Source organism: Emys orbicularis, chromosome 2, assembly GCF_028017835.1.
Source record: "Emys orbicularis isolate rEmyOrb1 chromosome 2, rEmyOrb1.hap1, whole genome shotgun sequence".
In the NCBI taxonomy this organism is placed as follows: domain Eukaryota; kingdom Metazoa; phylum Chordata; order Testudines; family Emydidae; genus Emys; species Emys orbicularis.
Window position 1 is genome coordinate 279,239,503 of NC_088684.1, and position 19,964 is coordinate 279,259,466.

Sequence of the window (19,964 nt, forward strand, 5' to 3'; positions counted from 1 at the left end):
GGGATGCCCCTAAATGACCATGCCTTTGCAATTTAAAAGTGTAACTTTACTGTATTCTGTTGTTGTTACACCTTCTTTCCCATGTCTGGCTTTACACCACTTTTCCTTCTTTCAATGTTTTGAATGTGGTGTTTCTTCTTTTTCTTCTCTTGCCACCCTCCTCCTTTTATAGATTTTTTCCTTTCCCCCCTATATTGTCTCCTGTTCTATCTTCTTTCTTTCCCCATTTCTCCCCAAAGACCTCTTTACCTCCTTTTCTTGTACTTCTTTTTAGTTTCTTGTTTTATTCTCTTCTTCAGGGCCACTGCATGCCCACTTTCACACACACCTTCAAGCAGATGTACTGATCCACTCACAGGCGCTGGGGAAGTCACTGGGGCTCCAGTCACACATAGGCCTGGTCCCCACTAAGCCCCCACTTCGGACTAAGGTACGCAAATTCAGCTACGTTAATAACGTAGCTGAATTCGAAGTACCTTAGTCCGAACTTACCGCGGATCCAGACGCGGCAGGCAGGCTCCCCCGTCGATGCCGCGTACTCCTCTCGCCGAGCTGGAGTACCGGCGTCGACGGCGAGCACTTCCGGGATCGATTTATCGCGTCTAAACCAGACGCGATAAATCGATCCCAGAACATCGATTGCCTGCCGCCGGACCCTCCGGTAAGTGTAGACGTACCCATAGGGGTGATCAGTTGGGTAGAGCTCCTTGCATTACTGGGGACTGAGTTGTAGTTATTTTGTTGTGGACAATGCAGAGGATTAACTTTAGAATGTTCTAAATAAGCTGTCTAAATAACTGAAACAAGAGACCACATTTGTCATAGCAAAGTAATTTAAAGTTTAGATGTAGACAGGTTATTCTCACCTTCAGTTTTTGATGTTAAATGGATGCTCAAGTGTTTGTAGATATAGCATTTGACTCATGGTTTCATTTTCTGATCTGACAAGTATTATGGGAGTTTTTTTTGACAACTAATCATTGTTAGGCTTTAATGGTGTTCTGTAGTGTGATTTTTTTTTTTTTTTTAACCCACTTGGGTACCAGAAAGAATTATGCTCCGGTCAAGACCAGGGCTATCTGCTGTAAGAACCAAAAACATCAGACAAAGTTACTCCTCCTTTCTATGGTCTGATGCCAGGTATCAGAGTTTTTTCAAATACTTCTAGTCGATAGGTGGTCTACTTTCTTCGGTAGGCGTTACAGAAAAGATCAGATCACCCATACAAATGACTCAAGACTGAGGATGAGAAGGCTTTATACATTTAATTTAAGCATAACATTATTTATGCATTTATCCTATTTTCATGTAACACTTATTCGTATTCCTTCTTGAGGCAAAATCTTCTCTGTTGCTGCCAAAATATATATTATGAATATATATATTAATAGTAAAAATTACCCAAATTATTCCCTTCCAAATATCTTTTAACCATTGCTTCCACTTAAGGACAACTAAATGTGGCTCTTTCAGTTGTTTGTTCTGCTGTTTGGAGAAATCCCATGAGGCCTCCGTTGCAAGTCAAATCAGGATAATAATCATACCAAACTTCAACTAAAAATAAATTAATTTTACTGTCCATTTAAACTTTCATATGATCTGCTTTATACTTAAACATTTCACTGAATAATTAGCATCAAAGGGATTGTCTTGTTCAATATTTTAAAAACATGATATGTAACACTTGTGACCGTTACATCAAGCACACAAATGCACTCACAAAAACACACCTACATAATCACTGTGGGATTTGATAATATTGATGAATTTAAATGTTCATCTCCTTAAAAGAAGTACTTTTCAAAAAAGATCTTAAATAGCAAGTCTTGTTCACAAAGTCCCTTGACTTTGCACTGTACCCTTTTCTGATTTATTGGCTTATTATAATCAATTTCTTCAATTATCTCTGAAGATTGCCACTGTATGGAGTCATATGTCTTAGCTTCCCGATTCTGTGCTCTCTTTGCCACTAAACCCCCCCCCCCCCAAATAAAAAATCAAATCCTGTTTGGGAAAGGTTCCTGAGGTGTGACTTTCTGCTGTTTGGCTTTGCTTTATTTCCATTGTTAGGCTTCAGGAACTAAGTTCTTAGCTGTTCAGGATGTATTCCTGCAATTTAGCATTTCTTGCTATTGAATTTTTCTTTAAATTGATTAACAGGTGTCAGTGTCACTTTAGTTCCCTTCCTCTTAAATAGAAAACATTTGTAAAAGATAAAATCTTTTGTTGCTGATGGTCTATGAGCAGCCAACAATTTTTTTTTACTTCCACGCTATTTCTTTACAAACTTAAAATAGTTTTTTTTGCAATTTGTTGTGGGCTTGAAGATATTATGAAACAGTTTTGAAATTGCTCACACTCTCCCTTACGCTGGTGGTAGAGTGCTATTTGCTGTGCAGTGGCACTTCTGCAGCGGTACAGGCATGCTGCGAGAGAGGGACATATTGCTTATTTCACAGTGAAAGTGTGAAGATACTGCTGCATTTTTTTAGAAACCACACTTCCCCTACCAGTAGTGGATGACACCAGCTTTGAATAAAAAAAAAATCACTTAAGTATTACTGAAAAACATATCTGAGAAACAATGTGAAATATTAAATAAGTATAACTAAGAATTTCAAACTCTGTCTAGTTTTGAGAGATTGTGGGTAATTAGTGAAAGGACTTTCTGGGAGAGAAAAGACTTAATTGCAGACTTTAGGCGTAGACTATTTTATTTTGCCTTGTTGACTGTGGTCTATTCCAGCCCCCTTACTTTTCAGGGGGTTACACTATGGGTTTATGAGGAACTCCTTCTATAAATTACAGATTAACTAGATAGACAAGGTGGGTGAAGTATATATTTTTGTGTTTCTCACCAACCGAAGTTGGCTTAGTAAAAGATAATACCTCCCCCACCTTGTCTCTATAATATCCTGGGACCAACACCGCTACAATTCTCCATGCAACATAGATTAACTAGATTGCATCTGTGAGAAAATGTACATCTTTTAGCCAGGCTGTCTGTTTTGTACCTGCAGTACCTCAGTTTCAGATTTGGAATCTTCAAGTGATATTGTTTTTTGTAAAATTAATAAGGTAAGAAGTAACTGTGTACAAGACAATATTTTTTATGCTAGCTAAATTTTAATGTTAACTTCTTTCATTAAATTTGAAGCCATAAGAATTGCTCATTGTATGTATACATGTAATATAAGCTGCCTTCTATTCTAATGATCTTAAACTCTCTTGTTCATCAGCTGTGACTGCTTTTTATCTTTTTAATTAAACTTTAACTTCACAAACACACATGTTGATACTGCTTCACATATAGTAATCATCAGGATTTTGGTTAAAGAAAACTAACGCTATAGGATTCTGGATGGCTATACCTCCATTTAGGACCACTTTGTGGAACAACAAATTTTGGCACTAAATTATTTAATCATCTTTTAAGCACTTACTACATACTGGCCTGATCCTACAACCCTTAATCATAAAAATTGTACAAATACTTCCACTACAGTGAATTTGAAACAGTAACTGTGGGAATGAATAAGGGTTTGTAGAAATGGACTCTTTGTGAGAGGGTGGGGGTAGTAGAAAATAATTCTACAGTCAAACAATATCATTATTGACACTTTCCTTGTAAGCATCTTAGTCCAATATATATCTTAATTTTCAGTTATGCAGTTTAGAAAATTATTATAGAGTTCCGTTTTAGTATCAAACTTACACTTTAATAAACTTTTTGGTTGGCGGCGTGTTCCTGAAAAGGGTATAATTCTGTTAAAAGCCAAAAAATGGTACTTATTGTAAATTGTTCTTGGAGTATTTCAGCTCAGTATACTTTTCCCTTGAAAATTTTAAACACTTATTTTATTTTTAGTTGAGATTTCCCTTCATTCTATTATCTAGCCAACAAAAATAATCTTTAGCCCATCAAATGATGATGGGTCCATACTTTGTATGGAAAGAAATGCAGTAAACCTACAATTGCATGGTTAAATAGTCATGTTCAAATGTGATCCTGTTGACATTATTAGTGATTAATAGTTGCATTAACTCATTTTGAATCAGTAAGTGGTATCTTTCAATCTCTCCTTCCCCTAATCTCACCACTTTCCTGAGTAGTCTTAAGGAAAGGTATATTGTCCAAAAGTATATGTCAAAATACTTAATTGAGCTTGGATCATGAATGTATTCCAACCCAAGAGAAGAAAAATCCTAATCTTTTTTCAAGAATGAATGAATTATTTTTACCTTATATAATTTTGATAATTCTGTAAACCACATGATATCTGAAAAATAAAGATGTAGGCATGTACTTTTGTAAATATGACCTTTCAAAATTAGTGCATTTTTGTAGTGTAAATTAATACATTTTTCCAATGAGCACCATGAATTAGATTAACTACTTTGTTGTTTGAAACATGTTATTTTATGGGCAGTAACAATGATACATTTCTTTGACTTCCAGGCTGTTTTTGAGTACCTTCACTCTTGCAGTTTCAGCTGGTGCCGTCCTGCTTCTACCTTTTTCAATAATCAGCAATGAGATCCTGCTTTCTTTTCCACAAAACTACTATATTCAGTGGTTAAATGGCTCTCTAATTCATGGTTAGTACTTGCATAATGTAATTAAAAGCACATTTTAACAGATAACACCACTTCCAGTGCATTTCTGGTTTTGAGTGATCCTTTTGTTTTTATATACTTACTGGCATAATGGCTTAAAGTTGTAAATGTTCTTGGTTTGTATGCCATTGTTAAATTAGGCATTTGTAATCTAATGCACAGCAGCAAGTTTACAAGTCATCACCATTCTGGCGTTTTGAGGGTTGTGTCGACTAAGGAAGGCAACCCAAAAGCTACTGTTCTTGAATACAGAAACATGTATAGTATAAGAACTGCTTTTACAGGAAGCTAAGTAACTTGGAAATGTGTAATAAGACTTTTTTCTTTCACCTGTAGTTGTAATGTTCAGTGAGCTAAAGAGGAATATGGAGGTAAAAATCTGTGTTTTTATTTATTCAAATACGGCTAGTGGTTCGTACAAGAAACTTGCCAACTACAATGACAGTGATTGAGAAGCAGTGACTTTTAGCTGCTTTTATTTTTAAAAGTAAATCATGTATATAAAATTTATATATTTTGATCTTGCCACATTTATTATGGTATTTTGTTAAAGTGAAATTGGTCAAGGTAGATTCTGGTCTCCCTGTGTGTTGACAGTGTCTAGCACTTTGGGCGCTGCCAGAATTCAAATAATAGTAAGCGTGCTTAGTGCTCTACAGATATATCGTTAATATAGTTCCGAGCAGCTAACATACTGCAGTTTGAAGATGCATCTTGGTGAGGAATTGGTGATTGTCATTGGATGTAGATGTTTTAATGGAGGAAAAAACATACCTTGTGATGTCAGGGGCCAAATTGCTAATAGAAAAGATAGCTATTTGCTGAGTTATCAAAAAGCAGAGGTACCCAGTTCTACTTTAGACAGTGTGCTGGACAGTGAACATAAGAACGGCCGTACTGGGTCAGACCAAAGGTCCATCTAGCCCAGTATCCTGTCTACCGACAGTGGCCAATGCCAGGTGCCCCAGAGGGAGTGAACCTAACAGGTAATGATCAAGTGATCTCTCTCCTGCCATCCATCTCCACCCTCTGAAAAACAGAGTCTAGAGACACCATTCCTTACCCATCTTGGCTAATAGCCATTAATGGACTTAACCTCCATGAATTTATCCAGTTCTCTTTAAAACGCTGTTATAGTCCTAGCCTTCACAACCTCCTCAGGTAAGGAGTTCCACAAGTTGACTGTGCGCTGTGTGAAGAACTTCCTTTTATTTGTTTTAAACCTGCTGCCTATTAATTTCATTTGGTGACCCCTAGTTCTTGTATTATGGGAATAAGTAAATAACTTTTCCTTATCTACTTTCTCCACATCAGTCATGATTTTATATACCTCTATCATATCCCCCCTTAGTCTCCTCTTTTCCAAGCTGAAAAGTCCTAGCCTCTTTAATCTCTCCTCTTATGGGACCCGTTCCAAACCCCTAATCATTTTAGTTGCCCTTCTCTGAACCTTTTCTAGTGCCAGTATATCTTTTTTAAGATGAGGAGACCACATCTGTACGCAGTATTCAAGATGTGGGTGTACCATCGATTTATATAAGGGCAATAATATATTCTCCATCTTAGTCTCTATCCCCTTTTTAATGATTCCTAACATCCTGTTTGCTTTTTTAACCGCCTCTGCACAGTGCGTGGACATTTTCAGAGAACTATCCACGATGACTCCAAGATCTTTTTTCTGATTCGTTGTAGCTAAATTAGCCCCCATCATATTGTATGTATAGTTGGGGTTATTTTTTCCAATGTGCATTACTTTACATTTATCCACATTAAATTTCATTTGCCATTTTGTTGCCCAATCACTTAGTTTTGTGAGATCTTTTTGAAGTTCTTCACAGTCTGCTTTGGTCTTAACTATCTTGAACAGTTTAGTATCATCTGCAAACTTTTCCACCTCACTTTTTACCCCTTTCTCCAGATCATTTATGAATAAGTTGAATAGGATTGGTCCTAGGACTGACCCTTGGGGAACACCACTAGTTACCCCTCTCCATTCTGAGAATTTACCATTAATTCCTATCCTTTGTTCCCTGTCTTTTAACCAGTTTTCAATCAATGAAAGGACCTTCCCTTTTATCCCATGACAACTTAATTTACGTAAGAGCCTTTGGTGAGGGACCTTGTCAAAGGCTTTCTGGAAATCTAAGTACACTATGTCCACTGGATTCCCCTTGTCCACATGTTTGTTTGACCCCTTCAAAGAACTCTAATTAGTAAGTAAGGCCTGGTCTACACTGGGGGGGGGGGGGGTGTCGATGTAAGATACGCAACTTCAGCTACGGGAATACTGTAGCTGAAGTCGACATATCTTATTCCGACTTACCTCCCGTCCTCACGGCGCGGGATCGACGGCCGCAACTCCCCCGTCGACTCCGCTACCGCCGCTCGCTCCGGTGGAGTTCCGGAGTTGACGGGGAGCGCGTTTGGGGATCGATATATCGCATCTTAATAAGACGGAATATATCGATTCCCGATAAATTGATCGCTACCCGCCGATACGGCGGGTAGTCTGGACGTACCCTTAGATTAGTAAAACACGGTTTCCCTTTACAGAAACCATGTTGATTTTTGCCCAACAATTTATGTCCTTCTATGTGTCTGACAATTTTATTCTTTACTATTGTTTCGACTAATTTGCCCGGTACCGACGTTAGACTTACCGGTCTGTAATTGCCGGGATCACCTCTAGAGCCCTTTTAAAATATTGGCGTTACATTAGCTATCTTCCAGTCGTTGGATACAGAAGCTGATTTAAAGGACAGGTTACAAACCCTAGTTAATAGTTCCGCAATTTCACATTTGAGTTCTTTCAGAACTCTTGGGTAAATGCCATCTGGTCCCGGTGACTTGTTAATGTTAAGTTTATCAATTAATTCCAAAACCTCCTCTAGTGACACTTCAATCTGTGACAGTTCCTCAGATTTGTCACCTACAAAAGCCGGCTCAGGTTTGGAAATCTCCCTAAAATCCTCAGCCGTGAAGATGCAGTAATGAGGCTTAAAATTGATATGTGGTTCTGAAGCGTCCCAATATTTCAAAAGGTAAACTTTCTAGTTGGTTAAGCCTAGAGTGTAGTATCTCTTAAGTGAATTTGAGACAAGCTGTTCCTTCCTGCTATTGAGAATTTCCATATGTTCCACTAACCTGAGTCACTTATGCCCCTTTTTTCTGCTCCATGTTGAAAGCCATTGTCTCTGAACATGTACCCCAAGCTCTGCATCTAACTATCGCCTGGTCTACACTAACCCCCAAATTCGAACTAAGGTACGCAACTTCAGCTACGTGAATAACGTAGCTGAAGTCGACATACCTTAGTTCGAACTTACCGCGGTTCAGACGCGGTCCACACGCGGCAGGCAGGCTCCCCGTCGACTCCGCGGTACTCCTCTTGCCGAGCTGGAGTACCGCAGTCGACGGCGAGCGCTTCCGGGATCGATTTATCGCGTCCAGACCAGACGCGATAAATCGAACCCAGAACTTCGATTCCCAGCCGCCGAACTAGCGGCTGGGTGTAGACCTGGCCTTAGGCAGTTGCATTTTCCCTGCAGTATCTCTATCCTCTGCATGTGACAGGCAGTGATATAGTATGGTCAGGTAATGGGGCCTGATTAGGCTTGGAATTTAGAAATCCCAGAACTAAGCCCCATGCATCCAGTACAGAGGGGTTCTTGCTTTGTGCTCCTCTTAGCTGCACCAAGCCACCCAATCTGAGGCAATACAGCTGGCTCACAAATATGATGCTTTTGGTTGCCAGGCATTGCCTAGGCTCTGTGACCTCCTGCAGTGAGACTTGGTGTAGAAGATTAGATATGCTGGCCTGAATTTTACTTGGCTGTGTTTGCCTACATGTTGGTTCCATTTCCTCCTGATCATCATCTTGTGCCTTGCTTTAAACCCCCTTCTTAATTCTTGAGTCCTTCACCCACTTATTACTGTGCCTTTTCACCTCTACATCAGGAATGGTTTCCCTCTTCTTCTGTGCCAAGCATCCCATCCTTTCCCTTCTTCAAATCCCTCCTCTAAGCTTTGTACTCTGACTTAGACTTTGTTCACCTATCTCTCTGGCACCATCTATTTTGCTTTTGTATGTTAATTGTATATTAACTTTAAAAAACAATCCCCCCCAACCCCCCCCCCCCCCAACAACAAACAAACACAAAACAGAACCTCTAAGAAATTTGCAGCAAACTAAATACTCTGTCTCTTGGAATATATTAAGGCAGCATTACCTTTCTCTTTGTTTCCTTCATTTCTTCTCTCCCCACTTTTCCAAAACTAGTTGAAATTCTTCCTTATGATACCTAGATTTGGTTAATTTTCTGTCTCTACTGACACATGATACTTTACAGATTTAAGACAGTCATTCCTTGTCACCCTATTCTTAAAAAAAAAAAAAAAAAGGATTTTAATTCCCAAGCTGGCAAAGTAAATGCTTCACAGTTTATAATGCTTGCTGGAGATGGGCTCCCTCATGCGGACTTTATTAGGTATATGAGATGCCTAGTCACATTATGAAATTTCTTTTCTGTTTTCTTTCAAAAGTAATTAGGAAGTGTTGTTTTAAAAAAAATAACTACGAGAACATTAAGATTGCACTCTAAAGTGCTGAAGTCAGGAAATGATTGCCTGAACTTCCATAATTCTGTCCCCTTGTGTACGCAATGTAAGAATCTTTAGATACAGGATCACTCCCTATTTCTCAAATATAGTATAATGTATCATTTTCCTGCAACCTGTCATACAATTTTTGATATCTAATACTGTTTCATTGTTGTAAATTTATACTATTTTAAGTATTGTAATGAAACAAAGCTATAGCAGACTAACAAATTCTCTTGACTAAATTGTTGAAATACATATTTAACAGCCAAGTACTGTTCAGTTTTTGAAACAATAGCACTGAGTTCCTCAGGTGTTATATAGAGGATGAGGCAGTCAACTACAAAACAAATTGAGCTGCAGACTGTACTTTCCAGTAGTTTTTCCACTATTCCTCTTCGAATTGTTCTGTAGTGTGTTATGTTTGATTTATTATCCACTTCATAGAAAAGTCTCTAGTGGACTTCACCTGGTGCACACAATAATATACAGTACTACAAGTTGCTACTGTGCATTTGATAAATACTATTTTGTCTTATAATTGAAGACTTCGTTGTAATCTCTTCACACAGGAACAGAGTTAAGGCTGCATTTTTTTAACTTTTGCCTGTATAAATCAGAACCTAAATGTTGTCATTGATGCACTGTAGTTTCTTGTATTGATATGTTAAGTATCCACTTCTATGATTTTTATTAACAGTGGGTACATTTTTTTTTTTAACCTATTGTGAGTACCTCCCTTTTTTGCTGGATTCTTGCCTTGGTATATGATTGTAATTATTTAATATTAGTGGTGACTTTTAAAAAGTCTCCTCTTACTATATATATAACTAGGCAGAGAGTGCATAATATTCAAGATGAGTAATTTTGTGTAACGAAAGTTGAACTGTCAACAGTTCCTGAAAATGTACTTAAAAATGGTAAAATTTTCATTTATGCTATTTTAAATGTGTCCAGCAGATGGCGGTAGAACTTAATGAAACTTGCACATAAACAGGAAGCAAAGTGCTGGGATATCTAAGCTGTTTGCCAAATGTGCAAGATTGAGTTGTTTGTTTCAGAATTGTTAAAACTTGTTTTATGGCAAATTTCCTCTTAAATCAATACAAAGAAATACAAAAAAGCATCTGAGTGGGCTGATTAGGAAAGCCTTGTACGTTGAGATTTCACTGAGTCTGTACAATATTCAACTAAAGTTAACTCTGCCAATAGATGAAGGCCTGCAAAGTATCTTGTATACAACTTTAGCACCCAGTCAGTACAGTGGGATCATAACTGTTTACTTTTCAGTTTATATTGTACTGCTGTATTCTCAAGTTAGTCCACCAGATTGGGATGTGGGGTGGGAAAACAAAACTGAAGTGATAATGAAGAGAAGGGGGGAGGGGGACAGGACTTGTTGATGGTCACTTGACTGTACCAATGTAATTTTACTTTCTTCAGGTTTTTCCCCACAATAAATCTTATGTATAATATAAATATAATATATTTATTGAATGGAGGGAGATGTATGTGTATAAATATTAATATGCCAGTAATATCCCAGAAGGGAAGGATGTAGTTCCCATCAACCCTGCTAGTGTACAAATATTTAAATCTCAACTTCTTAAAAATCATCATCTTGCTTAACCTCAAGTCACCATTCTATAATCCACTTAAACAAAATGACACAAAAGAACATGCTTCTGAAATTTACCTGGCGTTTAGTGTATGTTTTTATGTTGCAAATGCTTGTTCTGTAAGTCAGTTGTTTACTTTTCTTGTGCTTAGTAAGTACACATCTATCATAATTCTTGAAACTTTGACAGCTGACTAACAAAACCAACCAAATTCAACCTTTCTATCTGATTTCTAGGTAATTAAAATAAGGCCATGTAAAGTGCACACAGTGAAAGGAAACCAAATAAAAACAACCTCACAAACTGGCATAGTACTTCCACTTTTGTATAAATATGGGAAACAGGAGAAATAATACTTCATGCTCACTGGTTTACCTACGGGGAAAGGGACTGTGCAAACCTGCTTCCTCTCACCCAGTACTTGCAGTTAAGAGTGGCTGAGAGGCTCTTGCTGCTGTTTCCTAAATGCTGTTAGACTCATGGGGAACGAAGAAAACCAAATTCCAAAGGCAAGGGCCCCTCAACAGAGACAATCCTGCCACCAGTCATGGAGCATTCACCCTTGGGAATGTGGCGCGCACACACACATTCTTTAGCATTTGACTGGCTGTCTCCGTTATGTTGTTTCATGTGTGTTTGGGGTTTTGTGTAATTTTGTTTTCTGTAGCTGCAAGTTAGGGCTACATTTAATTTTTTGTGCAAGTCCATTGACTTTACCAGCAACTTGTACAATAGGATTTAAATCAGTCCATTCCAGCCAAAGGAAGGGAGTAAGGCAGGGGCGGGCAAACTTTTTGGCCTGATGTCCGCATCGCATTTTGGAAATTGTATGGAGGGCTGGTTAGTGGAGGCTGTGCCTCTCCAAACAGCCAGGCGTGGCCCGGTCCCCGCCCCCTATGCCCCCCACCCGCTCCTTGCCCCCTGACGGCCCCCCCAGGACTCCTGCCTGAGCCACCCCCCCTCCGCTCCCTGTCCCCTGACTGCCCCTGGAACCCCCACCCAACCCCTCCTCTCATTCCTGAATGCCCCCCCCCAGACCCCTGCCCCATCCAACCACCCCTTCTCCCTGACCGCCCCTGAAACCCCTGCCCCTGACTGCCCCATCCAACACCTTCTCCTTCCTGAGGGCCCCCCGAGACCTTGCACCCATTCAACCCCCCCGTGCCCTGCCCTCTGACTGCCCCGACCCCTATCCACACCCCCGGCCCGCCACCCCAAACTCCCCTGCCCTCTATCCAACCCCCCCCTGCTCCCTGCCTCCTGCCCCCTTACTGTGCTGCCTGGAGCACCGGTGGCTGGCGGCGCGGCTGTGGCTGGAGCCAGCCACGCCACCACGCAGCACAGAGCACCGGCTCAGGCCGCGGCTCTGCAGTGGCGTGCTGAGGCTGCGGGGGAGGGGGACCAGCAGCGGAGGGGCTGGGGACTAGTCTCCTGGGCCAGGAGCTCAGGGGCCGGGCAGGAGGGTCCCGTGCGCCAGATGTGGCCTGCGGGCCATAGTTTGCCCATCTCTGGAGTAAGGTGTGTGTTTTGGGGGGGGAGGGGAGGGAGGGAAGTGGTTTGAAAATTATTAAAAAAAAAAAAATTACAGGAGGGAAAAAGATGATCATAGAATCATAGAATATCAGGGTTGGAAGGGACCTCAGGAGGTCATCTAGTCCAACCCCTGCTCAAAGCAGGACCAATCCACAACTAAATCATCCCAGCCAGGGCTTTGTCAAGCCTGACCTTAAAAACCTCTAAGGAAGGAGATTCCACCACCTCCCTAGGTAACCCATTCCAGTGTTTCACCACCCTCCTAGTAAAAAAGTTTTTCCTAATATCCAATCTAAACCTCCCACACTGCAACTTGAGACCATTACTCCTTGTTCTGTCATCTGCTACCACTGAGAACAGTCTAGATCCATCCTCTTTGGAACCTCCTTTCAGGTAGTTGGAAGTAGCTATCAAATCCCCCCTCATTCTTCTCTTCTGCAGACTAAACAATCCCAATTCCCCCAGCCTTTCCTCATAAGTCATGTGCTCCAGCCCCCTAATAATTTTTATTGCCCTCCGCTGGACTCTTGCCAATTTTTCCACATCCTTCTTGTAGTGTGGGGCCCAAAACTGGACACAGTACTCCAGATGAGGCCTCACCAATGTCGAATAGAGGGGAATGATCACGTCCCTCGATCTGCTGGCAATGCCCCTACTTATACAGCCCAAGATGAAGTTAGCCTTCTTGGCAACAAGGGCATACTGTTGACTCATATCCAGCTTCTCGTCCACCGTAACCCCTAGGTCCTTTTCTGCAGAACTGCTGCCTAGCCATTAGGTCCCTAGTCTGTAGCAGTGCATGGGATTCTTCCATCCTAAGTGCAGGACTTTGCACTTGTCCTTGTTGAACTTCATCAGATTTCTTTTGGCCCAATCCTCTAATTCAGGGGTTGGCAACCTTTCAGAAGTGGTGTGCCGAGTCTTCATTTATTCACTCTAACTTAAGGTTTCGCGTGCCAGTAATACATTTTAAAGTTTTTAGAAGGTCTCTTTCTATAAGTCTACAATATATAACTAAACCATTGTTTCATGTAAAGTAAATAAGGTTTTTAAAATGTTTAAGAAGTTTCATTTAAAATTAAATTAAAATGCAGAGTCCCCCGGACCAGTGGCCAGGACCCGGGCAGTGTGAGCGCCGCTGAAAATCAGCTTGCGTGCTGCAGGTTGCTTACCCCTGCTCTAATTTGTCTAGGTCCCTCTGTATCATATCCCTACCCTCCAGCATATCTACCACTCCTCCCCATTTAGTGTCATCTGCAAACTTGCTGAGGGTGCAGTCCATGCCATCCTCCAGATCATTAATGAAGATATTGAACAAAACTGGCCCCAGGACCGACCCTTGGGGCACTCCGCTTGATATTGGCTGCTAACTAGACATCGAGCCATTGATGACTACCCATTGAGCCCGACGATCTAGCCAGCTTTCTGTCCACCTTATAGTCCATTCATCCAGCCCATACTTCTTTAACTTGCCTGCAAGAATATTGTGGGAGACCGTATCAAAAGCTTTGCTAAAGTCAAGGAATAACACATCCACTGCTTTCCCCTCATCGACAGAGCCAGTTATCTCATCATAGAAGGCAATTAGGTTAGTCAGGCATGACTTGCCCTTGGTGAATCCATGCTGACTGTTCCTGATCACTTTCTTCTCCTCTAAGTGCTTCAGAATTGATTCCTCGAGGACCTGCTCCATGATTTTTCTAGGGACTGAGGTGAGGCTGACTGGCCTGTAGTTTCCCGGATCCTCCTCCTTCCCTTTTTTAAAGATGGGCACTACATTAGTCTTTTTCCAGTCATCTGGGACCTCCCCCAATCGCCATGAGTTTTCACTTACCTTGATCAGAACTAAATGCAAATCTCACCTCTTTCATAGATTGATAGATTCTAAGGTCAGAAGGGACCATTGTGATCTTGTAGTCTGATCTCCTGTATAATACAGGCCATAGAACTTCTGCTCTATAAATTATTTTGGAAATCTTTTAGAAAAAATCCAATCTTGATTTAAAAATTGTCAACAATGGAAAATCACCACAACCGTTGATAAATTGTTCCAATGGTTAATTACCCTCATTGTCAGACATTTACACCTTGTTTCCAGTCTGAATTTGTCTAGCTTCAATTTCCAGCCTTTGGATCATGTTATACCTTTCTCTGATAGACTGAAAAGCCTAATAATTATTTGTTCCCCATGTAGATACTTTTAGACTATAATCCAGTCACCCCGTAACAATCCGTTTGTTCAGATAGACTCAAAGTGCTCAATTGATCTATCACTATAAGGCTTGTTTTCTAATCCTTTAATCATTCTTGTGGTTCTTCTCTGAACCCTCTCCAATTTATTAGAGGCCTTCTAGAATTGTTGGCACCAGAACTGGACACAGTATTCCAGCAATGGTCACACCAATTCCAAATACAGCGGTAAAATAACCTCTCTACTCCTACTTGAGATCCCCCTTTTCATCCCATGATCTCATTAGCTCTATTGGCCACAAACCGGGAACTGGTCTGATGACTTTCAGGCAGATATATAAGCCTCATTGGAGGAACAGCAGCTCTCTGCTTAATGTCACTCCAGGGCTTGGAATTCTCTCCTGCCTGATAGTGACAACAGACTCCCTAGGCCTTAGCCTGCTCCAGCCCTGCTTCTAGTCCTGTTCTTAGTACTGCTCTAGCTTTGTTCTCACTCCAACACCACTCTAGACTCCTGATTCTGGCTCTGGCCTCCTAGCTCCTGACTGCCATGGCTCCCATCACTAGGACTGACCATCCCCATCATGGTTTATGACACGTATTAAAATGCATATTGTTTGTGCCCAGTTTACCCTGCAATCAGATCATTTTGAATCTTTGATCTGTCCTCTTCATTATTTACCATTCCCCATTTTTTGGTCATTTGCAGACTTTATCAGTGTTGATTTTATGACGTCTTCTTCCATTGATAAAATTTTTTATAGCTGCCTTCACTTCCCCTCTAAACTATTTCTTTTTTTTTTAACCATCACAGCCTTCTTTCATAGAATCATAGAAGAGTAGGGTTGGAAGAGACCTCATAAATCATCTAAAAAGAGAGGGAAGTCCCCACAGTGAGCCCTGAGATAGCTGTAAGCAATCACCATCTCGGTATCATCGGCACTGCCAGCACCGCGACCATCTCAGTCCAGCACCCATGGCTCACGGAAACTGACAGCAAATGACACCGCTCACAGGCCCACGGACCTGATGGGCATGGGCATCAAGTCATTGGCACCGAAGGACAGGAGTAAGCACTTGTCTAAAAAGACGCTCCCAGTGCACAAGTCCACATCGCCAGCGATGGCTTGCTCATTACAGGAGCAATCGGTGCAGGTAACATGCCAGAAGCTATTGTGACCAATTTAAGGCCATTATTCAGGAGGGCCAATTAGTGGCAAAAACATCGCTGCAATCTGCCACTGATGCAGCAAACATGGTGGCTAGGTCCATCTCCATGATTGTGGTGATGCGATGAGCATCATGGCTCCATTTGTCAAGCTTCCTGAAAGAGGTACAGTCCACTGTTGAGGATGTTCCTTTTGAGGGCACAAAGTTCTTTGCTAGCAAGACTGATGCCTCCCTTCACACCCTGAAGGACTCCAGCGCTACCATCCGGTCACTGGGTATCTATTTACTTGGACAAAAATGATGATTTAATCCCCAATCCCAGTATAGACTACATGCGTCTCAGTACCAACCTCAACACTACTACGAGCCACAAAGAAAGAAAGGGAAATTCCCTAAACACAAACCACCTGGTCCACAATCTTTGTCCCAGCCCTCTCTGTTTAAGCACTACTTTTGACAGGCAGGTTGAGGTGCCATTAGACCACTCCTCTTGACCAACACAGCCAACCATCGTTCCAGACCCATTTGCCATGATTGGCAGCATTCCGCAGTACCTGGGAATGCATAATATCAGACCAATGAGTCCTCAGGATTGTTCAAACTGAGTACTCCATCCATTTTACTTCCCTACCCACTCTACATCCCCCTTCCCTGTTCCTCTTCAGGGCCCTTTGTCACGTGATTTTACTATGACAAGATGTAGAGCATCACCTACAGTTAGGAGCCATAGAACCAGTACCTAAACATCTACGAGTTAAGGGGTTCTACTCTTATTATTTTCTAACACCCCAAAAGAAGGGAGGTTGGAGACCCATATTTGACCTCCGAGCTCTCAACAAGTTTGTGAAGGCTCAAAAATTCAAGATCGTCACCTTATCAACTATCATTCCAACTTTGGAACAGGGAGACTTGTTTTCGGCCCTTGACCTTTAGGACGTCTATTTTCATATCTCAGTCCTACTGGCTCACGGATGATTTGTCAGATTCACTCTGGGACATGACCATTACCAATACAGAGTGCTCCCCTTTGGGCTATCATCAGCTCTCCAAGAGTATTTTCCAAGTAGTAGTCACTTACTTACGTTCCCAAGGGATAATGGTCTACCCCTACCTGGATGATTATTTCCTCAGAGCCCGATCTCTCAGAAAGGCTCACCAAGTCATCGAAGCGACGATGAACTTGTTTACAGAACTGGGTCTACAGATCAACATCCAGAAGTCAACCCTCCCCCCAGTGTATTCATAGGGGCCAACCTCGACTCGTTACAGGCCAAAGTCCTCTTGCGTCCACACAGGTTCCTATCCTTAATCACACTTGTAGACACCTTTCAAAGTAGCCTTTAGATACTAACCGGGCTTTGCCTCCAACTCTCGGGGCATACTGCAGTGGACACGGTGGTGATACTGCATGCCAGGCTTCACTTGCAATGCCGCCAAATGTGGTTGAACTTGGTTTACCGACCAAACAAGGACAGGCTGGATAAATCTCTATCACCACCTACCAGAATCAAAAACTCCCTAGACTGGAGGAAGGACCCAGCCAACATTTGTAAGGGGATCCCCTTCTCACAGACACCACTGTCATTGCTCCTCACCACCAACGCATCACTCATAGAGTGAGTCATACATCTAAACGGCCTCACAACACAAGGCAAATGGTCGCCCATGGAGATATCCCTTCACATCAATCTCCTTGAGCTAAGAGTGATCAGGAACGCCTGCGCCCATTTCCTCCTGCTGATCACAGGATCACACACAAAGATCCTAACCCATCATAGCCTGTATGTACTACATCAATTGACAAGAGGGAGCCAGGTCACCCTCTCTATGTGTAGAAGTGATGAGGCTATGGAATTTGTGCGTCTCCCACAATGTTACACTGTCCGTGGCTTACCTCCTGGGTGCACAAAACTTGATAGCAGACAATCTTAGTCGCAAATTGCCACGAGTGGGAGATACACCCGACAGTACTTCACGACCTATTCAGACGATGGTGGACACCGTTCACAGACCTGTTTGCCACTCACCAGAACCAGAAATGTCCACACTACTGCTCCAGGGTGGGGATAGGATAACACTCCTTTGGCAATGCTTTCCTCTTCCCTGGGACAGGGACCTTCTCTATGTCTTTTCCCCATTTTCCCTAGTGTTGAAGGTCCTGCTGAAAATAAACAGAGATGGAGCTCCCTGATTGCTCCTAATTTCCTGAGACAGACCTGGTACCGTCACAGCTTGTGATGTGCCCGCCAATCCTTTCCTGGCCATTCCACACCTCTCGCAGAACAGAAGATGTACCCTACATCCCATGTTGGGGATTCTCCGCCTCAGGGCATGGCTTCTGTTTGGTTCCAACACCTAGAAAGCTCCTGTTCAAGAGCGGTACAAGAGGTTCTATTACACAGTAGAAAGTCCTCGACACAATGTACTTACCTGCAGAAATGGTTCAGGTTTCAGATTTGGTGAATGTCCCAACAAATCTCCCCAACATCTGCAACTCTTCCACAGATCCTAGATTATGCTTTGACCCTAAAAAGGTCGGGTCTATCTCTAAGCTCTCTTAGGGTTCACCTGGCAGCTATGGCAGCTATAACAGCTTTCCACCAACCTGTAGAGGGGTACTAAGTTCTGTCACACCCAACCACTTACGAGGTTCCTCAAGGTTTTAGTAAACCTCTTGCCTCAACTTCGATTCCCTACCCCCACGTGGGATCTAAACGTGGTACTGAAAGGACTGAGTAGGCCTCCCTTTGAAACCATGGCCACCTGTTCACTGCTGTACCTATCAGTGAAAACTCCCTTCTTGATAACAATTACCTCGGCCAGGAAAATAGGAGAGATTGCGGCTCTGATGGTACATTCCCCTTACATGGTATTTTTTCTGGACAAGTTTATGCTCAGACCCCATCCAAAATTCATCCCTAAGGTAACCTCCCCATTTCACATGAATCAATTGATTCACCTTCCAATCTTCTACGCCACGCCTCACCAAGACAACAGGGAAGCTATATTATATACACTAGATGTCAGGAGAACTCTGGCCTTCTACCTGGACAGGACAACAGCCTTCAGGAAGTCCCCAAGGCTTTTCCTCTCCATTGTGGAAAGATCCAAGGGCTCAGCAATATTAGCCCAAGAGCTCTCCAAGTGGGTCTCGAATTGCGTCAGACAGTGCTATCAAGTTTGCAACTTGACCCTTCCAGACTCTGTTCATGCACAGTCCACAAGGTCAATCTCCTCATCCGTCACCTTCTTCAAGAATGTCCCTATCTCAGAGATCTGTTGAGCGGCGACATGGGTGTCAGTCCACACTTTTGCAGAACACTATATGATCACTGGGGACTCTGCCTCTGATGCCATCTTCGCCTCAATAGGTCAGTTACAGATGACAGCACTGACTCCGAAGTCCCGGCCCTCCAGAAGGGGAATTGCTCAGGAGACCCCCACAGAGGAACACTCATAGGGACACTACTTGAAGAAGAAGTTACTCACCTTGTGCAGTAACAATGGTTCTTCGAGATGTGTCTCTGTATGGGTGCTCCACAACCTGCCCTCCTTCCCTCTACTTCGGAGTTCTTGTCTATGACTGTGCGGTAGGGAAGAAACTGAGGAGGGTTAGCCCATGCATGCTGGCTAGCCTCGTGGCGCTGCACGAGGAGAGATAACGCATGTGCGGGCCTAATAGACACTCCTACCAAAGTTCTCTGATCAGCAGCGCAGGGAGGCAAGCACACCTATAGTGGAGCACCCATAGGGGGACACATCTTGAGGAACCATCATTACTGCACAAGGTGAGTAAATTCTTATGGTAAGAAATATATTGTTTCTCCTCATATAATCAGCTGTCAGACTGAAAATGCTACCGAGAGCAAGCCATTGTTGGTTAGAAGGGCTCAGTCAATGTCTTTTCTGTTTTGCTAGACCACTAGCTTAGTTTCATGTTAAAATATAAACCAGTGGTTCACAGCCTATTTACCATTGTGGGCCACATATGGAGCTCTCTCTGTTATGTGGGCTGTATCCACATAATATATATATACTGCCTGAATGGCCCTGAGGATTGCACATGGGCCACAGCTGTGCGCTGATTGGGCCACAGTTCGCAGGCCTCGGGTTGAGAACCACTAATATAAACATTTGAAATGTATGGAAAAATCATTTTTGCTTTGTACAATGATACTTATGGGATCATGAAAATCATTGTAAAATAAGTTTGCCTTTTACAGCAACTGATGTAGG

General features: G+C 42.2%; 1 protein-coding gene across 1 annotated transcript in view; it reads left to right on the forward strand.

The window, feature by feature from the left end:
- Window positions 1-19,964, forward strand: part of LMBR1 (limb development membrane protein 1) — a 135,644-nt gene that overhangs the window by 31,874 nt on the left and 83,806 nt on the right. The window contains exon 4 of the mRNA XM_065400140.1: window positions 4,460-4,599. Within this exon, the coding sequence (XP_065256212.1) occupies window positions 4,460-4,599 (140 nt within the window). The remainder of the gene's footprint in view (window positions 1-4,459; window positions 4,600-19,964) is intronic.